Source organism: Uranotaenia lowii, chromosome 2, assembly GCF_029784155.1.
Source record: "Uranotaenia lowii strain MFRU-FL chromosome 2, ASM2978415v1, whole genome shotgun sequence".
NCBI lineage: Eukaryota > Metazoa > Arthropoda > Insecta > Diptera > Culicidae > Uranotaenia > Uranotaenia lowii.
In genome coordinates, this window is record NC_073692.1 from 364733797 (window position 1) to 364754510 (window position 20714).

A 20714-nucleotide genomic window follows, 5' to 3' on the forward strand; every position below is an offset into this window, starting at 1 on the left:
TGTAAATTTATAATATGGAAATTTGAAAGTTTAGTAATTTGTTATACAGAATTATAAATTTTCATATTCAATTATTTGTAAATTTGTGATTTTTCAAATTCTATAAATTACAAATACCAATACAAAACTTTCATGATTTTTGTGACTTACGATATCAGAATTAATTTTTTTTTAATTCGGAGTTCTATAATTTTTTATTGAATTTATAAAGTACAATTTTTAAAAAAATTATATTAACACATTTCAATATAAACTTTAAATTCTGAATTATTTATTATAATGTGTAGTTTTTTTCTTGAATTTCCAAAATTTGTAGTATGGCTTTTAAATTTTTTTAATTTCTAAATAATTTTTAGTTCGAGTAAGAAATAATATTTATTATTCCAATTTTTACGTTCTCGTTTCATTGTTTTTACTTAATTCGTATTCAATTTTCAATTTTACGGAAGTAGGCGTTGACTCGGTTGCAACGCACGCGTTTTTTTTCGTCCGCAGAAAATTTGTGCGATTTCGTCTGTAGAATTTTTTGTAAAACTTATTCTTTTCATTGAAATTCAAGCAAGGTTGCGAAATCTCATGAGATTGAGATTTTTTTGAGTGAGATTTTCCCTTTTTGAATCTCAGTGTGATGCTAGGTAATCTCATCGTGAGTATCACAAACGGTTCTTGTCTTGAATGTCAACGCTTTCTCAGACTGAGAATCACGAGCAGAAAAACTACTTTTTGGAAGGCAGAGATGCTATGGAATAATATTTGTGCAAGCTCTTGAACAATGAAACAAGTTTTATAGTTCAGAGAAAGCTGAACCACGGCTTTTTAAAAACTGTCATTTATACTTGATGAATGTTAAAGGCCAGTTATACTTTTTTTTAAACATTTTTTTAAAGAAAATTCTATTAAAAGCCCAGTACAATCAGGATGATGTCGTTTTTTTTATTTCTGTCTTAAGCAAAGTTGTAAATTCTCGTTCAGTAAATATTTTATCGAGTGAGGTTCTTCCTTTTTGAATCTCAGTGTGAAATGTTAACGTTGATTGTGAATGAAAGTTTTGACTTTAAAACATCTTTCTGAAGAATGTATCATGACTTGTAAGAATCTGATTATAATATTTATGTCTTAGTTAAATGAAAGTTTTACAGAATGAGCAAAAAGTTTTTATGACCAAATATGTTGATGAGTCTCGCTCGTATTCAAAGGATTTAAGACATGCAAGTTATGAAGTTGTATTTCCTACAGTAATGCACTTTTAAATCTCGTAAAAACGATGATGCAAAGTTTTGCAATCATGGAAAAGAACCGCAAACATTGAAATGCCCAAGCTCAAAATTCATCAAAAAACCCCCAATGGCTTAGTGTGCTTGCCAGAAAAAAACATCTCAAATTTTCTGGACATTACAAGAAACTATAAAAAAATATAGCAAAATCTGAATAGCTAAATATTTGATTATTATAAATATTAACACAAAAAGTACCGCAAAGAAAACTAAGCTGGAAAACATTAAAAGAATTAAAATTATAAGGATCCACCGGGCCTAATTTTACAAATTTAGTATTTTTGAATTACCGAAAGTTTTTTTGTCAATTTTGCAGAAAAAAGTTTTATGATTTTATTTATAGCATTCGAAGTATGCTTTGCTTTTACTTGTAGCGGCAACCTTAAAAACGAAGTTGACATTTAAAGGTAGCTATGTAGAGTTTTAATATAAATGAAGAAAATAGTTTCTTAATCTTCCAAACAAATTAAATTTTAAAATATAAAAATTAAAAAAAGATTGTTACCATCGAAAAACCATTCCAAATAAAACGCATGGCATCCCAGCTTATGCAACCGGCTGGAATCGACCACATATGAAAAGCATTTATGAACCAAATAAAAAGTAACAAAGAAATATCAAAATTTTCCCTTTCAAATGAAAGCGGCGGTTTGTAGCTTCTATCCTAACGGTTAATCTTTTTTATTTCAATTTAAAAATGACATTTTAATGATTTTTTATGCATTTTAACGATTTTCTTTTTCAAGAGGAGGAAAGCCGGTTTTATTTGCACCGGCTTACAGATCTTTTTCAAATATTATCTCGACTCGCGTGATGTTTGAAATTCCCTGTGGGAAATTTCTGAAGTAGAAAACATGATCGTTGCACCAAAAAGTAGGATATGATTCATACCAGCCTATCTAATGTCCGATAAATTCACTTATTCTATTTAGAGCGTTTCCAGAAGATTTATAGAATTCTAAATAGAAAAAAGAATATGACAGAAATAATAATGTGCCATTGAATATAAAGATTGATCAAATATTATTGTACTACCATTTGAAGTAATTGTAAAATCGCTTCTTTTGTTAAGCGGCCTTACTTCTAATTTTTTGATTATTATCTTATGAGCTTTTAGACACATGCATCAGAAATGAATTGTTCTTTAATTATCATGGCTGGATTTTTTTTTAACGATTTTTGAGTACGTTTAAAAATGCCCTTTAAAAGAAATTCGTGAAACCCTTGGAAAAAACACTGTTCAATTTTATTAAAATGGCTAGTTTAGACTGTTAATTGATCATTCACAGCCTAGTACATCATTTTGAAGTCGTTTTTGTGAAATCGGGAATGTTAAGATTGGTTTCGAAAATTGGTTTTCTCTACGGTCGTTCCGGATCTTTTACAGTTTTTAAGTGACTATTACTGTCAAAAATTCGGCAGAAAATTGCACTACCAATGAGTATTTTGGAACAGTAAAGCGATGTCAAGGACCAAGGACGTTTAAAAAAAGATCGTTTGAAAAGAGATTTAAATAAAAGTTGAAACAAAGGACAGCTTATCACTGAAATCCCAGCATCTATAATTAAATTTTTCATTTAGTTGATTTAAAAAAGTAGGTTTTAATTCTGAATGTAAAGATGCATATTTGTTAGAATACATGATCTTTATTAATATTTCCAAATTTAGATATCTTTCACTCGTACACAACATGCTCTGAAGAAGAGACCGCATGAAATTTGATGACTGTGATCATATTACAGTTCAACATATGTTTATTTTTTTGTATGCAACAGTCGAGAAAATACAAAAAAAAACCTAAAAAAATCAGAGTTTTGACCTTTTTTTGTAAAAATTTCAGCCCTTGAGAGTTAAAACAAATATCGATTTTTCTATTAGCTAAGCTCACTAAGCATATTTTAATTATTTCAAATAGCCAGTAAATCGATTAGAAATGTTGCTTTCAATCCCATATTATGTTGTTGCTTTTAATTTTGAAAACCAACAAAACGTCAACGACAGAATTTTATATTTTTTTATTTAAGTCGTCTTGACTATTAAATTATGAATTGTTTAGTACCAATGCGCCGTATTTGCAAATAATATTATAAAATTAAAGTGTTGTTCTCAACATTTATAAGGTAGTGTGTTGTGTACATAGACACTTTTTAAAACATAGGTACCACGAGCTTTAACACTTTCGATATTAAAAAGTTTCAATAAACTCCATATCATTAAAGCGCTCTTATTTTTTATATCAAAGCGTTTGGAGTCGTTCATTTTGGCGTGACGCTAGTGTGAAAAGCTAATCACATTATATGATACATTCAAATATTCCATAGATTCGTTACAAATTTAACTGTTGTCAAAAAATAGTAGGGGAAAAAGTGGGGAACATAGCTGAAGATTTCTCTAATGGGATTCTGGATTTCTGATTTTTTTCTAGATGTGATGCTCAGTGAATTTCGTTTGACATCGAAAGCTTTGAGCATCACAACGAAATTCATTGTGCTGCTTGATTGATACTCATCACGGTGAGTATCAATTTCAAATGATTATCTGAAATCTTGCAACTCTGAATTCAAGTGACACTAATTGAAGTCCACCATCCGACGGAACTAGAATAAGAGTACAAGGTGCCGGAAAACGTTCGAGGTGAAATTATCAGGGGTGTTAAAAGTATTATGGTTTTGGAATATCATCCGCAAGGCAAAATATCTGACAAATCCCCGAATATTTGTGTTTTACCTGTGAAAATAGTGAAAGTGAAAATAGTGTTGGGGAAGTTGGGAAATGTTGGAAATACTTCTATCCGGGTTTCTTGTGTCCCCATTACTGTCTCATCCGTTCTCCCAATCTGCTTGCAGAACGGAACAAAAATCAAATGTTTGCCCCAGCGCTCAACCATACAGGAAATAAAGCTAAGTGATATGTTTTTCCATTAATTATCATATTCAAATTTTTTCAAACTATTACAATAACTATAAACTATAACTAAGTATTTCAATTAAATCAGGAAATACGTTTGAATCCGTTTGCTGAACAAAACATTTGAAGAAAAATTGAAAAAAATACTACAGAATCTGCTCTTGCGCTATGTTAGTATTCTCATTCATTTTTTGCAATCAGGCGTGGAGAAGTCAAGGCTTGCTGAACAATAATTTTTTATGATGAAAGGGAAGGATATAAAGTTTTAGAAATTAAATGTTTGCCTAATAATTTATTCAATTTTTTTGGTAAGACAATTGAATCCGATAATTTGTTTCATCATAGTTAGTTTAATTGATGGGGATTTTTTTTTATTATCTGACGGGTTTGCGCCGGGGGTCTTCAGATTTTCCCCAAAATTGAAAATTTGGTTCATTTTTGCGACTTAAAAACACATGTATTTTTTCAGATTTCTAACATTTTTATTTTTTGAGTTAGCTTCGGTTAGATTTTTTTGTCAATAAAAAATAACCATTTTTCAAAGCTTCATAACTCTGTTATTTTTCAACGGAAATTATAAAATAGCACATCAAAATGCATTGAAATTTTATCAGCTTTCCAAATAAAATAGCTGGAAAAAAATAAATAAAGACCTTCAACATGAAAAGTTGTAAATAAACTTTAAATGGCGTCTAAAAGTACCGGCTGCACCACCGAATATTTTGCAAAAAATACCATTGAATAGCTCAATTTATGATGCAACTTTCATCTGAAGACACCAAAGTGGGCCATCAACTCCTTGAAGAGTTATGAAAGAAATAATGGCAACAAATCCCTTTTTTTGCATCGAAAACAAACAATGGTCGAACAACTGCACTAACATATGGAGCGAGCGCGTACTTCTAACAACATGGAAACAAAAGAACTTTTTAAAGCAAGTAAAAAACACTATTTTTTGTGCTTTGTAGACTGCCCCTACTCACATAGCAGTCCCATATGAATTTTCGTCATTTTAGGTCAACATAGGGATTCAAAATAAAACACTAAAAAAAGAGGGTTTGTTCTACAAATTTCGAAAAAAATATCAATTTGTGGCTGTCCTATATGAAATATACCCGAATAACAGTTCCATGAAATACCACGGATTTGGTTACTTTTCAATGCTTCTTTCGGCGAAATAGTCTTTGATTTGTTGCGTTGAATCATTTAAAACAAATTTAACTCACTTAATGTCGAATGATGCACACGAGTTTTCGAAGGCAGGTCTGACTTCCTTAGGAATGACTTCCTGAGCGAAAAACTATCGGATGCAATAAAAAATCGTAAAAAGATTCAACTTACAATGTGGAATTTACGATATTTTGTATGTTTCTTTTTCTGACAATTGCATTTAGAAGTTCAAAAATGATCAAATTTAAGTCTTAGAAAGTAGCTTGGTGAGAAAAAAATATTCTGTATGGGACTGTTATGCGAGTAGATTTGAAAAAGGTTTCAAATATGGTCGATTAACAGTCCCATAATGAATAAAAATGGTGCTCTCGACCTTACCAATACCTTAATTTCGAAAATTTCAGGTCTTACGATTTATTATGACAACCTAGAAACGATTTTCGTTTATGCCGAAAGTGGTGATCACAATTTAAGAATGTATTCCAAAACAGGGAAAGCTGATTTTCTCGCTTGCTTGTTTTTTAATATGGGACTGTTATGAAAGTAGGGGCTGTATAGTGTTGCAGCTAAACTGACTTCATGTTATATCCAAAAATCTAATAACGTATTCCTTTATACCCAGTTTTGCACCAGGTCACAAGTTTTGCAAATTTTGCTGTCATTTTTAGAAGTTTATGCGCTCAGTTTTGCATCGGTAATTCCCCAGATTTGATTTAAAATGGACGGTGGAACACTGAAGATTCGCTTGATCGAGGTAGCAAAACACTGACGACAAATTATGTTCGTTCTAGTATGATAAACCTCAAAACTGGGCGAATGGAGAAAACGAATACGGTAAAAGTATCATATTTTCAATGTCATATTACCTACAATGGGAATGATGCTGTTTACAGCCCGGGCTGGCCATACTGAGCTCTTCGATTATTTCTACATTTGTGCCACACTCTTTGTTAATGATCAATGGGAATGGATTTTGGTGTCCCAGTGCTTAGCTCCCGATATAAAAACTATGTAAAGCACGTCTATATTTCATTTTTTAATCACATTTTTGTGATCCCAAACACAGGCACTGAACCTTCTACTATTGGCATTGATTATGCTTCACTATGATCTTTGATCGAAAAGTTAATAAGTTATATAGTATATGACCAGGTTGTAAAAGCAACATTCCCATTGTTAGTTATATCATATAAACAATACGATACTCTGAATTTTGGTTAAAATTTTAAGTCAGTTATGATTCAAATACTCTACAAAGCACAAAAAAGTAGTGCTTTTTACCTGCTTTGGTAAGTTCTTTTGTTTCCATGTTGTTAGAAGTGCGCGCTAACTTCATATGTGTGTGCAGTTGTTCGACCATTGTTTGTTTTCGTCGCAAAAAAAGAGATTTATCGTCATTATTTCTTTCATAACTCTTCAAGGAGTTAATGGCCCACTTTGGTGTCTTCAGATGAAAGTTGCATCATAAATTGAGCTATTCAATGGTATTTTTTGCAAAATATTCGGTGGTGCAGCCGGTACTTTTAGACGCCATTTAAAGTTTATTTACAACTTTTCATGTTGAAGGTCTTTATTTATTTTTTTCCAGCTATTTTATTTGGAAAGCTGATAAAATTTCAATGCATTTTGATGTGCTTTTTTATAATTTCCGTTGAAAAATAACAGAGTTATGTAGCTTTGAAAAATGGTTATTTTTTACTGACAAAAAAATCTAACCGAAGCTAACTCAAAAAATAAAAATGTTAGAAATCTGAAAAAATACATGTGTTTTTAAGTCGCAAAAATGAACCAAATTTTCAATTTTGGGGAAAATCTGAAGACCCCCGGCGCAAATTGTCAGATAATAAAAAAAAATCCCCTGATGTCAAAACTAGTTTCTAAGGAGTAAAAAGTAAATTTATTCAACAAAAGGTATGTGTACGAGAATGATGTTTTTTAATTCATAAAATCTTTTGAAAAGATAACTTTTTTTTCAAAGGATTTTATGGAGATTTTAATAACATTTTTTTTTTCTGTTTTATCAATGTTTCTTTTCAAGAGCGAGTAAAGGCGCTATATCCAAGGTCAATGACCAGAGATAAGGTACAAAGAAATTCAAAATTTTACATCATAACTTTAATAAGTTTAAGCTTTTGAAACAAACAGATAAAAATCAAATTCCGCCAAAAATTTTGAATTTCTGTGTGAAATAACCTTATTTCCATCCATTTGAGGAGCAATAACCAAGGACCGGAATCCAGGAGCTAACTTCTTTTAGCAAATAAGCTCCCAACGTAAAATAAAATATCTAATCATGGAAACGTATGGTACTGTTGTCCACGTTTCTTCCTCCCTGTGATCCAGTTGTCTCTGCGTCTAATAGTGCACAGTGGGCCCGGCCGAGTAAAGATGGGCAGTAAATGTACTTTTACTACTCACCGGGATGCTGACAAGATCTGGCTGTGTATGTATCATAAGCATAAGCATAAGCATAAGCAATTCGTATTCAATTTTCAATTTTACATTTTTAGTTTCGATTCAGAATTTAACTTTAACTTAGAAATCTCAGATTATCAATTTTTTGTCTCAATTTTTCAGTTTTGAATGTTCGGTTTTATATTTAGTTTTATATAATTGCACTGAAAAATATGTTTCATATTTCTTCAATTTGTCGTTCAAAAATTAAAATTTTCTTCAGATTTTGAGTTGTTTAGTTTACTTTAGTATTTTTTCATTAAAAGATAAATTTTAATTTCTATTCCATTTTCAACTTCCCAAATTGTATACAATAAGCATTTTTAAATTCTAAGCAACTTTTTTCTACAATTTTTATCAATTTATTTTTATGACTCATTTGGTTTTCAATGTTTACAGTTTAAAATTTTCAGTTTTTCAGTTTTCTAATTTACATTTTCAATTACTTATTTTTTATTTTGACATTTAATTTTTCCAGTTTTAGCCTCTTCAATTAGAATTTTTAATTTTTTTTATGCTGTAGACTTTTATTTTCAAATTTTTGGTTTTTGAATGTGTTATTTACAATTTACATCTCTATTTTTGTTTCAATTTTTTTCCTAGTTTTCATGAATTGTTTGTGATTTTTCTTTAAGTATCAATTTGCTTTTTTTAATTTGTTATTAATTAACTTTATTTGTTCTTTTTTTGTTATCGTGATTTTGTTTCGATAGTTAATTTGAATTTTAATGAATGCCTATAAACTATAAACCTTATAATATTGACTTCTTGAGTTGTTTCCAATTATTTCAAAATTACTATCTAAAAAATCTCAAATTTCAAACTTAAATAATGATTTAACTGCTAGGCGTACTTACTAGAAAACCAAATGAAAGTTGGCTTTTTTCCACTCCTGGCAGAAGTACCGGAAATCCAGCGAATCGTTCCGGGCAAAGTCGTGAATCAATCCGTAACAATCCTCCCGAAAGCCCCGGGACAGCTCACTGGCCATTATGTTTCAAAGATTTATTTACAATATATTACTTTTGTGGCACTTATTTGAAACTGATTTTAAACTTAAAATGTTTGATTAACTTGTAAAATGAAGGAAAACTCCAGATGAAATTTGAGAACTGCGGAAAAGCTTCGAAAATAGCATGCTTCAGAAAGCGAAACGTTTTGTTTGTAAACAAGCCAGCGAGTTTGAATTCCAATTGGAATTTTACACTCTAAATGACGATTTCTGTTCACAGGTAAACTCAATATAATGAAAAAAAAAACCTTAAAAATTAATCAAGCTGCATGTTTCTTCGTTGGAATTTAATCTTTAATTTCTCGGTTGAATATTATTTTATAAATTTCTTTAAAATTACAAAAAAAAATATTTAAAATCTGTTATGGTGTTTGTAATTTTGACACATAGGTGTCGCTCTTCCGATGCCGAAAAATCGATCAAGCTCACTGACAGATAAATCGATGAAACTTTTTCCAAGTTTGTTTTGCTCCTGCTTCGCGTATCCAGCACAAACAAAACGCAAAATCGCATCGAAGCGCATCATTCCCCGGAAAAGTCGTGATTTTTCTGTTTCTCCGGTTCAAGGGCGCTTATTCCGCTGAAAAATGCCGTACGCCAACCAGCCATCGGTCACGATTACCGAGCTGTCCGACGAGAATGTGAAGTTCATCATCGAGGACACGGATTTGAGGTAATTTTTTATAATAGTTGAAAAATTTAAAACTTGAAGGTTATGTTAGTGGTTATCCGCTTCGATTTTTTTTTTTTTTGATTTTTCAGTGTCGCAAATAGCTTACGCCGAGTGTTCATTGCCGAAACGCCAACGTTGGCCATCGATTGGGTTCAACTGGAATCGAACACTACGGTATTGGCTGACGAGTTCCTTGCTCATCGGATCGGGTTGATTCCGCTGATCTCGGATGAAGTGGTGGAACGGATGCAGTACAGCAGAGATTGTACCTGCCTCGATTTCTGTACCGAATGTAGCGTTGAATTCACATTGGATGTCAAATGTAACGAGGAACACACTCGGCACGTTACCACGGCTGATTTGAAATCGAGTGATCCTCGCGTTTTACCGGTAACATCCAGACATCGGGAAGATGAGGACAATGAATACGGAGAAGGAACAGATGAAATCCTGATTATCAAGCTTCGCAAAGGGCAGGAGCTGAAGTTGCGAGCCTACGCTAAGAAAGGATTCGGCAAAGAGCACGCCAAATGGAACCCGACTTGCGGAGTTTGCTTCGAGTACGATCCGGATAATTCGATGAGACACACACTGTTCCCAAAACCAGATGAGTGGCCAAAATCGGAACACTCGGAGCTAGAGGATGACAAACACGAAGCCGATTTCAACTGGGAGGCTAAGCCGAACAAATATTTCTTCAACGTCGAGTGTTCCGGAGCCCTGAAGCCGGAGAATATCGTCATGATGGGAGTTCAAGTGTTAAAGCATAAATTGGCAAATCTCCAAACTCAGCTGAGCCACGAAACGCAGAGTGATGCGCTGGCCATTTAAGGCTTTGACTTATAATTTGTTTAAAACGTATTAAAGTATTGAGGAACTTCAATGTTAGATGTTGTTCATTTCGAAAAAAATTTACCCTGATATTTTTACAGAAGGAATTCGAATTATCAGTTCAGTAAGACGAAAGTATTTACAATTTCGGTGCAAAATTTTATTATCACGATTCAGAAGAGGCAATAATGTTTGCAAGCGTTACTCTGTCCAATTAATTTTACTTCCCACATCGAATCCACAATCATCAATTCAAAAGCTCTTTCATCCTCCTTCCCCTTTTAATATCTCAATAGTCATCACTGTCGTCCTCCTCGTCCTGCTGGGACTGCTGCCTCTGATGGTACATTTCCGCGTTCTGCTGCAAATTGTACCACTGCTGTTGTTCGGCTGCAGCCTGCTCTTCCCGGGCCTTGGCAAAGAGTTCCTGCTGCTGCCGCAACAATTCCTCTTCCGGAATGCCTAAATTTTCCAGCCGGGTGCTCTGCCGTCTCCGCTTTGCGGCGACCTGTTTGCAATCGTTCAGCACCGCTTCCGCTTCCTGTTTGTAGTCTTTGAAGCCCAGTCGATCCAGCGCCTCCAGGACGTGCTCGGCGTTAATTGTTTTCTTGTTACGCTGATTGCACACCTCGTTCGCCTCCGAGCTGATCAAATGGATGAACTCGGTGCAACAGTTCAAGATTAGCTCCCGACTTTCGTTTGCCACCCGTATCGAGGGAACCTGGACACAAGCGAAAAAGGTAATTTAAATTGAATTCACAAATTAAATCAAGATTTCACTCACCAATTCCTTTATAATCTTGTTGATGCTGGCTCTGGGTAGAGTAAGCTCATCGTCTTCCGGATTGTTGGGAGGGCAGAGCTCATCGTGGGGATCGGACATCGTGTGAAATCGACCGGGTGAGTATTTACTAGGGTGCTGCTGTTCCGTTTTTTACTTTAAACACAAATCAAAACGAATTTAAGCTTTATGGATGGGACAATTCTAAAATACTTTGAGGTAAAATTTTGTTATTTTCTGATGATCGGAAACAAGAAACAAAACAAAGTTTGTTTTGTTTACAAAGGCGATGCATCGATTTCATGAAGTTTTCGTCAATTTCTGACAGTAGCGACATCGTTATGTGAAAACTGCAACTTGTAATAGTCCACACTGAGAGGAATTGAAATATTGCGGTTCTGGGAAAATTTCTAATCGCGCGACGGTAGCCTTCCGTGCGGTAGGCTAGCCGGAGCAGTAAACACAGTTAAAAAATTCACTCTTACTCACTAATTTCATTGAAAGGTTAAGAAGTAAATTCTTGAATCAATCTTCAAATCATTATTTTGCAAGAGATGACAAAACATGAAGTCATCGGAATGAAATATTATTATTCTTAGTATTCATTGAGATTGAATTAATCACGAGCGTTAAAATCCCAGACAAAACAAAAAATAATCTACATTATTGAAAACACATTTTCCATAGCCTGAGAATTAACGAATTTGGCATGACGAAGATTTTTGATGCGATAAATGCGTCTTTGATACTTGATATGCTGGTCGAATTCAATTATGTTGTCGTTAAAATGTAACAAATCGTATATGAGAAGTTAAAAAAAGGAGTTGTGTACGGTGAATTATAGGAAATAACACCATTCGCATCGCAAAAAATTGGACTGCGCACTCATAACTACGAAATTTGTGCGAGCTGTCAAATCAGTATAAAATCTGACGGTTTTCTACACGCTAACCGCTTTTCAGTTAAACTTTATACGGATAACTCCGACTGCAAAACATAGCACAAAATCCAACATTCAATGAATGATCGCTACCGTGTCGTCGAACTCTAAACTTATTTAAACAACTACAGGTTTTCATTTTTTTTTTCGTGAATTTGTCGCTGAATGACCCCATCGCAAACAGGTTTTTTTTATTATTCATTTTTCCGTGATTTTGACCGCTGATTGACCAAGCTCAAGGCAAACACAATTTTTTGTTTTATAAACAATAGATAATCCGATAATAATATTTGGTATACATGTTTGTTTGACAACTTTTTATTAAATCATCTTTCAATGTTTTCCGCTTGTTCATCCGATTTAATTTCAGTCGATAAATGTAGAACAATGCTCATTTTTTTCTTGAATATTGTAATTTTTTCTACAGTGGTACCCTACGGGAGCCCAAATCAGCTATCGCAGAAATAGAAAAAAAGAGTGGATCAGCAATACAATGAATGGAGATGCAAAAATTAAAAAAAAAAATGTTACGAACAAGTTAAAATAAAAAAAAACGCCAGATTAAACGAAATAAAAAGTAAACTTAAGCAAGTCAAAAGGCTTTCAATATTGCTATAAGCAATATTGATACTAAATATCGTCATAATAATAGACGAAAAGTATTTAAAACAAATAGACAAATTTGACAAAAATGACAAATCACAAAAATGACAAAAATGACAAAAATGACAAAAATGACAAAAATGACAAAAAAAGACAAAAATGACAAAAATGACAAAAATTACAAAAATGACAATAACGGGGCATCCATAAATTACGTAACGCTCTTAGGGGGGGGAGGGGGTAAGCTCAAGTGTTACAACTTGTGACATAGGGGAGGGGGGGAGGTATGCTCATCGTTACGTAACGATTTTCCTTAAAAATTTCAGTTTTATCGCTACTATTTTTAAGTCATGCAATTTTTGCAGAATGATATGCAAACCAAAATCAGCTTAAAATTTGTAAGCTACAACATAATTGAAACTAGTTTGAAACCTTTCCTTTTTAAAGACTCTGAGATAGACTCCTTAAAAAGTGTATTGAATATACGTGAAATATCTAGCGGAAAACCGAATATTTGTAAATTTACCCCTAAGAACTCAATTCAACCATAAGACGAAAATTTTACAATTTTTCTCAATTGGTTTTAAATGTGCAATTTTGATTATTCCGACGAATATTACTAAGTGGAGTATATTTTGCATAACAAGTTCTGCAGGAGTATGAACAAAATAAAGTAAACAAGGTAGATCATCAGTTAACAAGCACAGAGCAACTCGCAATAAGACAATCAATATATTTTATCAGAGAGTTATCATCAATGAGCACTAAGAAGCGATTTGGATAGATATTAATTCCGTTTTGAAGAACATTAAAAAAATTATGTTAAAATCTGTTTTTACCTCAAGAAATCAGTAAACGAAAACCTGGGGGGGGGGGGGTTATTATCCGCGTTACGTAATTTTCATAGGGGGGTACGTCGAAATGTTACGATCTGTGACATACGGGGGGGAGGGGGTTAAAAAAGTGCATTTTTTGCGTTACGTAATTTATGGATGCCGCCTAATGACAAAAATGACAAAAATGACAAAAATGACAAAAATGACAAAAATGACAAAAATGACAAAAATTACAGAAATTACAAAAATTACAAAAATGGCAATAATGACAAAAATGACAAAAATGACAAAAATGACAAAAATGACAAAAATGACAAAAATGTCAAAAATGACAAAAATGACAGAAATGACAAAAATAACAAAAATGACAAAAATGACAAAAATGACAAAAATGACAAAAATGACAAAAATGACAAAAATGACAAAAATGACAAAAATGACAAAAATGACAAATATGACAAAAATGACAAAAATGACAAAAATGACAAAAATGACAAAAATGACAAAAATGACAAAAATGACAAAAATGACAAAAATGACAAAAATGACAAAAATGACAAAAATGACAAAAATGACAAAAATGACAAAAATGACAAAAATGACAAAAATGGCAAAAATTACAAGAATGACAAAAATGGCCAAAATGACAAAAATGAAGAAATGACAAAAATGACAAAAATGAAAAAAAAATGACAAAAATGACAAAAATGAGGAAAACGACTAAAATGGCTAAAATGACTAAAATGACTAAAAAGACAAAAATCACAAAAATGAGTCGTCTATACATGAATTTTAGTTCCAATAAATTGGTTTGTCAATGTCAAATATGTACATCCAAATCGTTTGAATTACATATTCAATACCTATTGATTGCACCACTTTCTTGTCACGGACAGGTGTTTTGCTGTTTTGAATTCTTCGATTCCAATAAAAGTCGGTTGGCTGTTTCCATATCAAGTTTATCACCTAGGTGTCATTTGAGTCACATTTCGGGTATTTTTCTTCTCTCCGCCTAAAGGCCAAAATATTGAAAGCAAACTTCTCCATCTGATCAATATTCATCGAGGTTAATAGCCATAATCAAATCATCTAGTTATATTTTTTTTGCTTCTTTTGGGAAATTATTTATAAAGAAATAGAAAAGAAGATGAGGGATACGATTATAAAACAAATTAATGAAACGCAGGAAAGAAGAGAATCGAAAACTGGAAGACGTTTAGTTCATGCAGACGCATGTGGTCCCCATCTATAATCCGGAATGAAAATAAAGTTGCAAATTTATCGGGCACCACCACCGTTTGCTCTAGGTTGGTGATTAACATTCCGCGCCTGCCTAAACTAATAAAATTAATACCATATCCTGACTGGTCGCACAGATTGGTTCTCCCTATCTGGGTTTTGAGGTTTTTTTAGGATTGGAAGGAGCTCCTCTTTTTATGATCTATGATACCAATGAGATAGATTTCTCTACCGGAAAAAGAAAAAGAAGAAAACTATGCTTAATTAACAATGAGGTCCGAATATGAGAAGATGAGAAAATGAAAAGATGAAAGATGGGAAGAATGTGAAGATGTGAAGATGTTAAATTGAAAAAATGTGAAATTGAGAGATTTAGAAGATGAAAAGATGAGAAGATAAGAAAATGAAAAGATGAGAAGATAAGAATTCTTAACTTCTCATCTTTTCATCTTTTCATTTTCTCATCTTCTCATCTTTTCATCTTCTCAATCTCTCAATTTCACATTTTTCCAATTTCACATCTTCACATCTTCCCATCTTATTATCCCCAAGTAACAATTTTAATTTTATAAGAAACTGAAAGGGAGCTATAAAACCTCATTATAAAACAACGTAAAGTTATGTAAACCCCATTAAAACATCTATAAATCACTTATAAGAGTAAAAAGGCCCACCTACAGGAGGTTCTGAAGAGAACTTTACAAGAACCTTATACAACCAAAGCATTGCCGAAAGCAGGTTAGATAATCGATTCTAGATGCAGAAAAAATGTTTTGCGTGAATGATTTTTTCCGAATTCGTGAATTTATCCGAAAAAGGTTTTGAAGTTGCATGTGCTCAAAAAAGATGATTCAACTAAAAAAAAAAGTCTGGAAAATGACTAGTATGTGCTATTGATTTTTAATATTACAATAATTGATTCTTCGATATATTAATGTGTAAAGCTGTAGCGCTTTCAGTTTTATTGATTAATATTTCAAAAAACTGGTAAATAAAACGCGCGCTCACATATAATGACGAAATAGAAAAATAGAAATAGAATAATGTATTACAAACAAACTTTTACCGAATCTATTTCTGTGTTATTATCTTTTTTGAATGGCTGGCATAATGAAAAACCACTAAACAAAACAAATAAAAACTCACAGGTGATTTATCAATCAAAAGTATTTATTTAAATTTTCATTTCTGTTTAAATATCACTTTAACCCGAAGATGGCTACCGCGAGTTTGGTCACAAAGATCGTATCTTTTTCAACAGATTTCGGGCACTTTTCGAAGCCATCTGCGTCTTACGAACTCACAGTTGTTGCCAGCTGCTTCCGCTGAATTTGGCCCACATCCTGCAGCCTGCAGATTCTTGGGAAGTTAGGTAGGGTTCTGTAAAAAAACAGAAACTCATTAATAAAATTTTAAAATTGATTAATGAAACACCTACCCGTTCTTTCTTGCTCCGTTGATTTCAATCCGGAAGACTTATTGCTGAATTGCTTACTCCTAAATTTTCCCAGCCGTGGCAGCAGCGACTCTTTGTCGATTTTCTTGTGTTGGTTCATCGCGCAGCTCGCCGGACGCGCTTGAATCCGGTTCAGTTGATGCTCGAATGTTCGGATCCGAATCAAAAACTCGGAAAATTGTGTTTGTTTACATTTCACAACCTGACGATTTTTTTTTCTTTTTTTCATGCCCTTTGACACCTCATTCACGCTCATTCAAGAATACCTATTTCGGTTTTATAGCGAGGTTTTAAAATTGCTGTAAAGTGGACTTGAATGCCAATAAATAGACGGTTAATTTAAATAATCGTGAACTAGATAGGGGTTTTAAAAAAAGGTTTTATTGTCGTTTTGTATCCGTCTCGCAGATAGTTTATATAACGATCTGCGTAAAATAAGCTTTAAAGCTATCAAGGCTTTTTTAAACCCCCTTAAAAACATCCCCCTTTTCTTACAAAACCATAAGGAGTTTTAAATGTTGCTTGGGATCATCTTCTCATTTTCTCATTATCTCATCTTCTCTCATCTTCTCATCTTCTAAACTTCTCATGTTCTCATATTCTCATCTTTTCATCTTCTCATCTGCTCATCAACTAATCTAATCGTCTTATCATTTGAAATATTTTTATCTTCTTATCATTTCATCTTCTCATCTTTTTAATCATCTAATTTTCAGATCTTCTCATTCTCTCATTTTCTCATCTTCACATTTTCTCATCTTCTCATTTTCTCATCTGAAAATCAAAGGATGAGAAGATCTAAGAATTAGACGATAAAAAGATTAGAAGAGGAGAAGGTGAGAAGATGAGAAGATGAAAAGATGAGAAGATGAGAAGATTAGAAGTTGAGAAGATGAGAAGATTAGAAGATGAGAAGATGAGAAGATGAGAAGATGAAAAGATGAGAAGATGAGAAGATGAGAAAATGAGAACATGAGAACATGAGAAGATGAGAAAATGAGAAGATGAGAAGATGAGAAGATGAAAAGATGAGAAGGTGTTAAGATGAGAAGATGAGAAAATGAGAACATGAGAAGATAGGAAGATGAGAAGATGAAAAGATGAAAAAATGAAAAGATGAGAAGGTGAGAAGATTAGAAGATGAGAAAATTAAAACATGAAAAGATGAAAAGATGAGAAGGTGAGAAGATGAGAAGATGACAAAATGAGAAAACATGAGAAGATGAGAAGATGAGAAGATGAGAAGATGAAAAGATGAGAAGATGGGAAGATGAGAAGATGAGAATATGAGAACATGAGAAGATGAAAAGATGAAAACATGAGAAGATGAGAAGATAAGAAGATGAGAAGATGAGAAAATGAGAAGTTGAGAAAATGAAAGGATGAGAAGATCTTAAAATTAGACGATAAAAAGATAAGAAGATGAGATGATGAGAAGATGAGAAGATGAGAATTTAAGAAGATGAGAAGATAAGAAGATGAGAAGATGAGAAGATTAGAAGATGAGAAGTTGAGAAGATGAGAAAATGAGAAAATGAGAACATGAGAAGATGAGAAGATGAGAAGATGAAAAGATGAAATGATGAGAAGGTGACAAGATGCGAAGAGGAAAAATGAGATAATAAGAGGAGAAAAGAGGAGAATATGGGAAGATGAAAAGATGAAAAGATGAGATGATGAGAAATGAGAAGATGGAAAATGAGATAATAAGACGATGAAAAGAGGAAAAAATGAAAAAATAAAAAAAAAGATGAGAAGATTAGAATATGAGAAGATAAAAAGATGAAAAAATGAGAAGATTAGAAGATAAGAAAATGAGGAAATGAGAAGATGAGAAAATAAGAAGTTGAAACGATGAGAAGAAAAGTAAATGAAAAGATGTGAAGATGAGAAGACGAGAAGATGAGAAGATGGAAAAATGAGAAAATGAGGAGATGAAAAGATGAGAAGAGAAGAAAATGAGTAGCTGAGAAGATGAAAAGATGAGAAAATGAGGAGATGAGAAGTTAAGAAGATGAAATCATCAGAAGATGAGAAGATGGGAAGAGGAGAAAATGAGATGATGTGAAAAAGAGAAGAAAAAAATGAGAAGATGGAAAGATAAAAAAAAGAGGATAAATTGAGAAAATGTGAAAATGAGCAAATGAGATGATGAAAAAATGAGAAAATGAGAAAATGAGAAAATGAGAATATGAGAAAATGAGAAAATGAGAAAATGAGAAAATGAGAAAATGAGAAAATGAGAAAATGAGAAAATGAGAAAATGAGAAAATGAGAAAATGAGAAAATGAGAAAATGAGAAAATGAGAAAATGAGAAAATGAGAAAATGAGAAAATGAGAAAATGAGAAAATGAGAAAATGAGAAAATGAGAAAATGAGAAAATGAGAAAATGAGAAAATGAGAAAATGAGAAAATGAGAAAATGCGAAAATTAGAAAATGAGAAAATGAGAAAATAAGAAAATGAGAAAATGAGAAAATGAGAAAATGAGAAAATGAGAAAATGAGAAAATGAGAAAATGAGAAAATGAGAAAATGAGAAAATGAGAGAATAAGAAAATGAGAAAATGAGAAAATGAGAAAATGAGAAAATGAGAAAATGAGAAAATGAGAAAATGAGAAGATGTGAAAATGAGAAAATGAGAAATTGAGAAAATGAGATAAGAAGAAAATTGGAAAATGAGAAAATGAGAAAATGAGAAAATGAGAAAATGTGAAAATGAGAAAATGAGAAAATGAGAAAATGAGAAAGTGAGAAAATGAGAAAAGGAGAAAATGTAAAAATGAGAAAATGGGAAAATGAGAAAATAAGAAAACAAGAAAATGAGAAAGTGAAAAAATGAGAAAATGAGAAAATGAGAAAATGAGAAAATGAGAAAATGAGAAAATGAGAAAATGAGAAAATGAGAAAATGAGAAAATGAGAAAATGAGAAAATGAGAAAATGAGAAAATGAGAAAATGAGAAAATGAGAAAATGAGAAAATGAGAAAATGAGAAAATGAGAAAATGAGAAAATGAGAAAATGAGAAAATGAGAAAATGAGAAAATGAGAAAATGAGAAAATGAGAAAATGAGAAAATGAGAAAATGAGAAAATGAGAAAATGAGAAAATGAGAAAATGAGAAAATGAGAAAATGAGAAAACGAGAAAATGAGAAAATGAGAAAATGAGAAAATGAGAAAATGAGAAAATGAGAAAATAAGAAAATGAGAAAATAAGAAAATAAGAAAATGAGAAAATGAGAAAATGAGAAAATGAGAAAATGAGAAAATGAGAAAATGAGCAAATGGGAAAATGAGAAAATGAGAAAATGAAAAAATGAGAAAATGAGAAAATGAGAAAATGAGAAAATGAGAAAATGAGAAAATGAGAAAATGAGAAAATGAGAAGATGAGAAAACGAGAAAATGAGAAAATTAGAAAATGAGAAAATTAGAAAATAGGAAAATGAGAAAATAGGAAAATGAGAAAATTAGAAAACAAAAAAATGAGAAAATGAGAGAATAAGAAACTGAGCAATTGAAAAAATGAGAAAATGAGAAAATGAAAAGATTAGGAAATGAAAAAATGAGAAGATGAGAAAATGAGAAAATAAGAAGATTAGAAAATGAGAAAATGAGACAATGAGAAAATGAGAGAAAAGAAATTGAGAAATTGAAAAAATGAGAAAATAAGAAAATAAGAAAATGAGAAAATGAGAAAATGAGAAAATGAGAAAAAAAAATATGAGAAAATGAGAAAATGAGAAAATGAGAAAATGAGAAAATGAGAAAATGAGAAAATGAGAAAATGAGAAAATGAGAAAATGAGAAAATGAGAAAATGAGAAAATGAGAAAATGAGAAAATGAGAAAATGAGAAAATGAGAAAATGAGAAAATGAGAAAATGAGAAAATGAGAAAATGAGAAAATGAGAAAATGAGAAAATGAGAAAATGAGAAAATGAGAAAATGAGAAAATGAGAAAATGAGAAAATGAGAAAATGAGAAAATGAGAAAATGAGAAAATGAGAAAATGAGAAAATGAGAAAATGAGAAAATGAGAAAATGAGAAAATGAGAAAATGAGAAAATGAGAAAATGAGAAAATGAGAAAATGAGAAAATGAGAAAATGAGAAAATGAGAAAATGAGAAAATGAGAAAATAAGAAAATGAGAAAATGAGAAAATGAGAAAATGAGAAAATGTGAAAATGAGAAAATGAGAAAATGAGATAATGAGAAAATGAGAAAATGATAAAATGAGAAAATGTGAAAATGAGAAAATGAGAAAAAAAGAAAATGAGAAAATGAGAAAATGAGAAAATGAGAAAATGAGAAAATGAGAAAATGAGAAAATGAGAAAATGAGAAAATAAGAAAATGAGAAAATGAGAAAATGAGAAAATGTGAAAATGTGAAAATGAGGAAATTAGATAATGAGATAATGAGAAAATGAGAAGATAAAATAATTTGAAGATAAGAAGATGAGAAAATGAGAAAATGAGAAAATGAGAAAATGAGAAAATGAGAAAATGAGAAAATGAGAAAATGAGAAAATGAG

At 31.8% G+C, this 20714-nt stretch overlaps 3 protein-coding genes and 1 long non-coding RNA gene across 4 annotated transcripts in view; 1 reads left to right on the forward strand and 3 right to left on the reverse strand.

Annotated features, from left to right (window-relative positions):
- Positions 1 to 8963, reverse strand: part of LOC129746026 (snRNA-activating protein complex subunit 1) — a 57853-nt gene extending 48890 nt beyond the window's left edge. The window contains exon 1 of the mRNA XM_055739445.1: positions 8663 to 8963. Coding sequence (XP_055595420.1) covers positions 8663 to 8796 — 134 coding nt within the window. The 5' untranslated portion in view covers positions 8797 to 8963. The remainder of the gene's footprint in view (positions 1 to 8662) is intronic.
- Positions 8964 to 9296: 333 nt separating this feature from the next.
- LOC129747182 (DNA-directed RNA polymerase II subunit RPB3) lies at positions 9297 to 10373 on the forward strand. Its single transcript, XM_055741229.1, has 2 exons — positions 9297 to 9490; positions 9580 to 10373. The coding sequence occupies exons 1-2, from the start codon at positions 9405 to 9407 to the stop codon at positions 10319 to 10321; spliced, it is 828 nt and encodes a 275-aa protein (XP_055597204.1). The 5' UTR covers positions 9297 to 9404; the 3' UTR covers positions 10322 to 10373.
- Positions 10374 to 10474: 101 nt separating this feature from the next.
- LOC129747674 (protein Dr1) lies at positions 10475 to 11367 on the reverse strand. Its single transcript, XM_055741981.1, has 2 exons — positions 11106 to 11367; positions 10475 to 11042 (listed from the first exon to the last, which is right to left on the reverse strand). The coding sequence occupies exons 1-2, from the start codon at positions 11202 to 11204 to the stop codon at positions 10611 to 10613; spliced, it is 531 nt and encodes a 176-aa protein (XP_055597956.1). The 5' UTR covers positions 11205 to 11367; the 3' UTR covers positions 10475 to 10610.
- A 4505-nt stretch (positions 11368 to 15872) lies between these two features.
- LOC129744365 (uncharacterized) lies at positions 15873 to 16373 on the reverse strand. Its single transcript, XR_008736901.1, has 2 exons — positions 16159 to 16373; positions 15873 to 16100 (listed from the first exon to the last, which is right to left on the reverse strand). It is a non-coding gene; the product is annotated as an uncharacterized LOC129744365 (long non-coding RNA).
- Between the last annotated feature and the right edge of the window lie 4341 nt (positions 16374 to 20714).

Bases quoted from the DNA above. Each gene is read 5' to 3' on its own strand.
- LOC129747674 (XM_055741981.1), bottom strand. From the start codon at position 11,204: ATGTCCGATCCCCACGATGAGCTCTGCCCTCCCAACAATCCGGAAGAC. The intron at 11,043-11,105 runs GTGAGTGAAATC...GCTTGTGTCCAG, and splicing joins ACAAGATTATAAAGGAATTG to GTTCCCTCGATACGGGTGGC.
- LOC129747182 (XM_055741229.1), top strand. From the start codon at position 9,405: ATGCCGTACGCCAACCAGCCATCGGTCACGATTACCGAGCTGTCCGAC. The intron at 9,491-9,579 runs GTAATTTTTTAT...TTGATTTTTCAG, and splicing joins ATCGAGGACACGGATTTGAG to TGTCGCAAATAGCTTACGCC.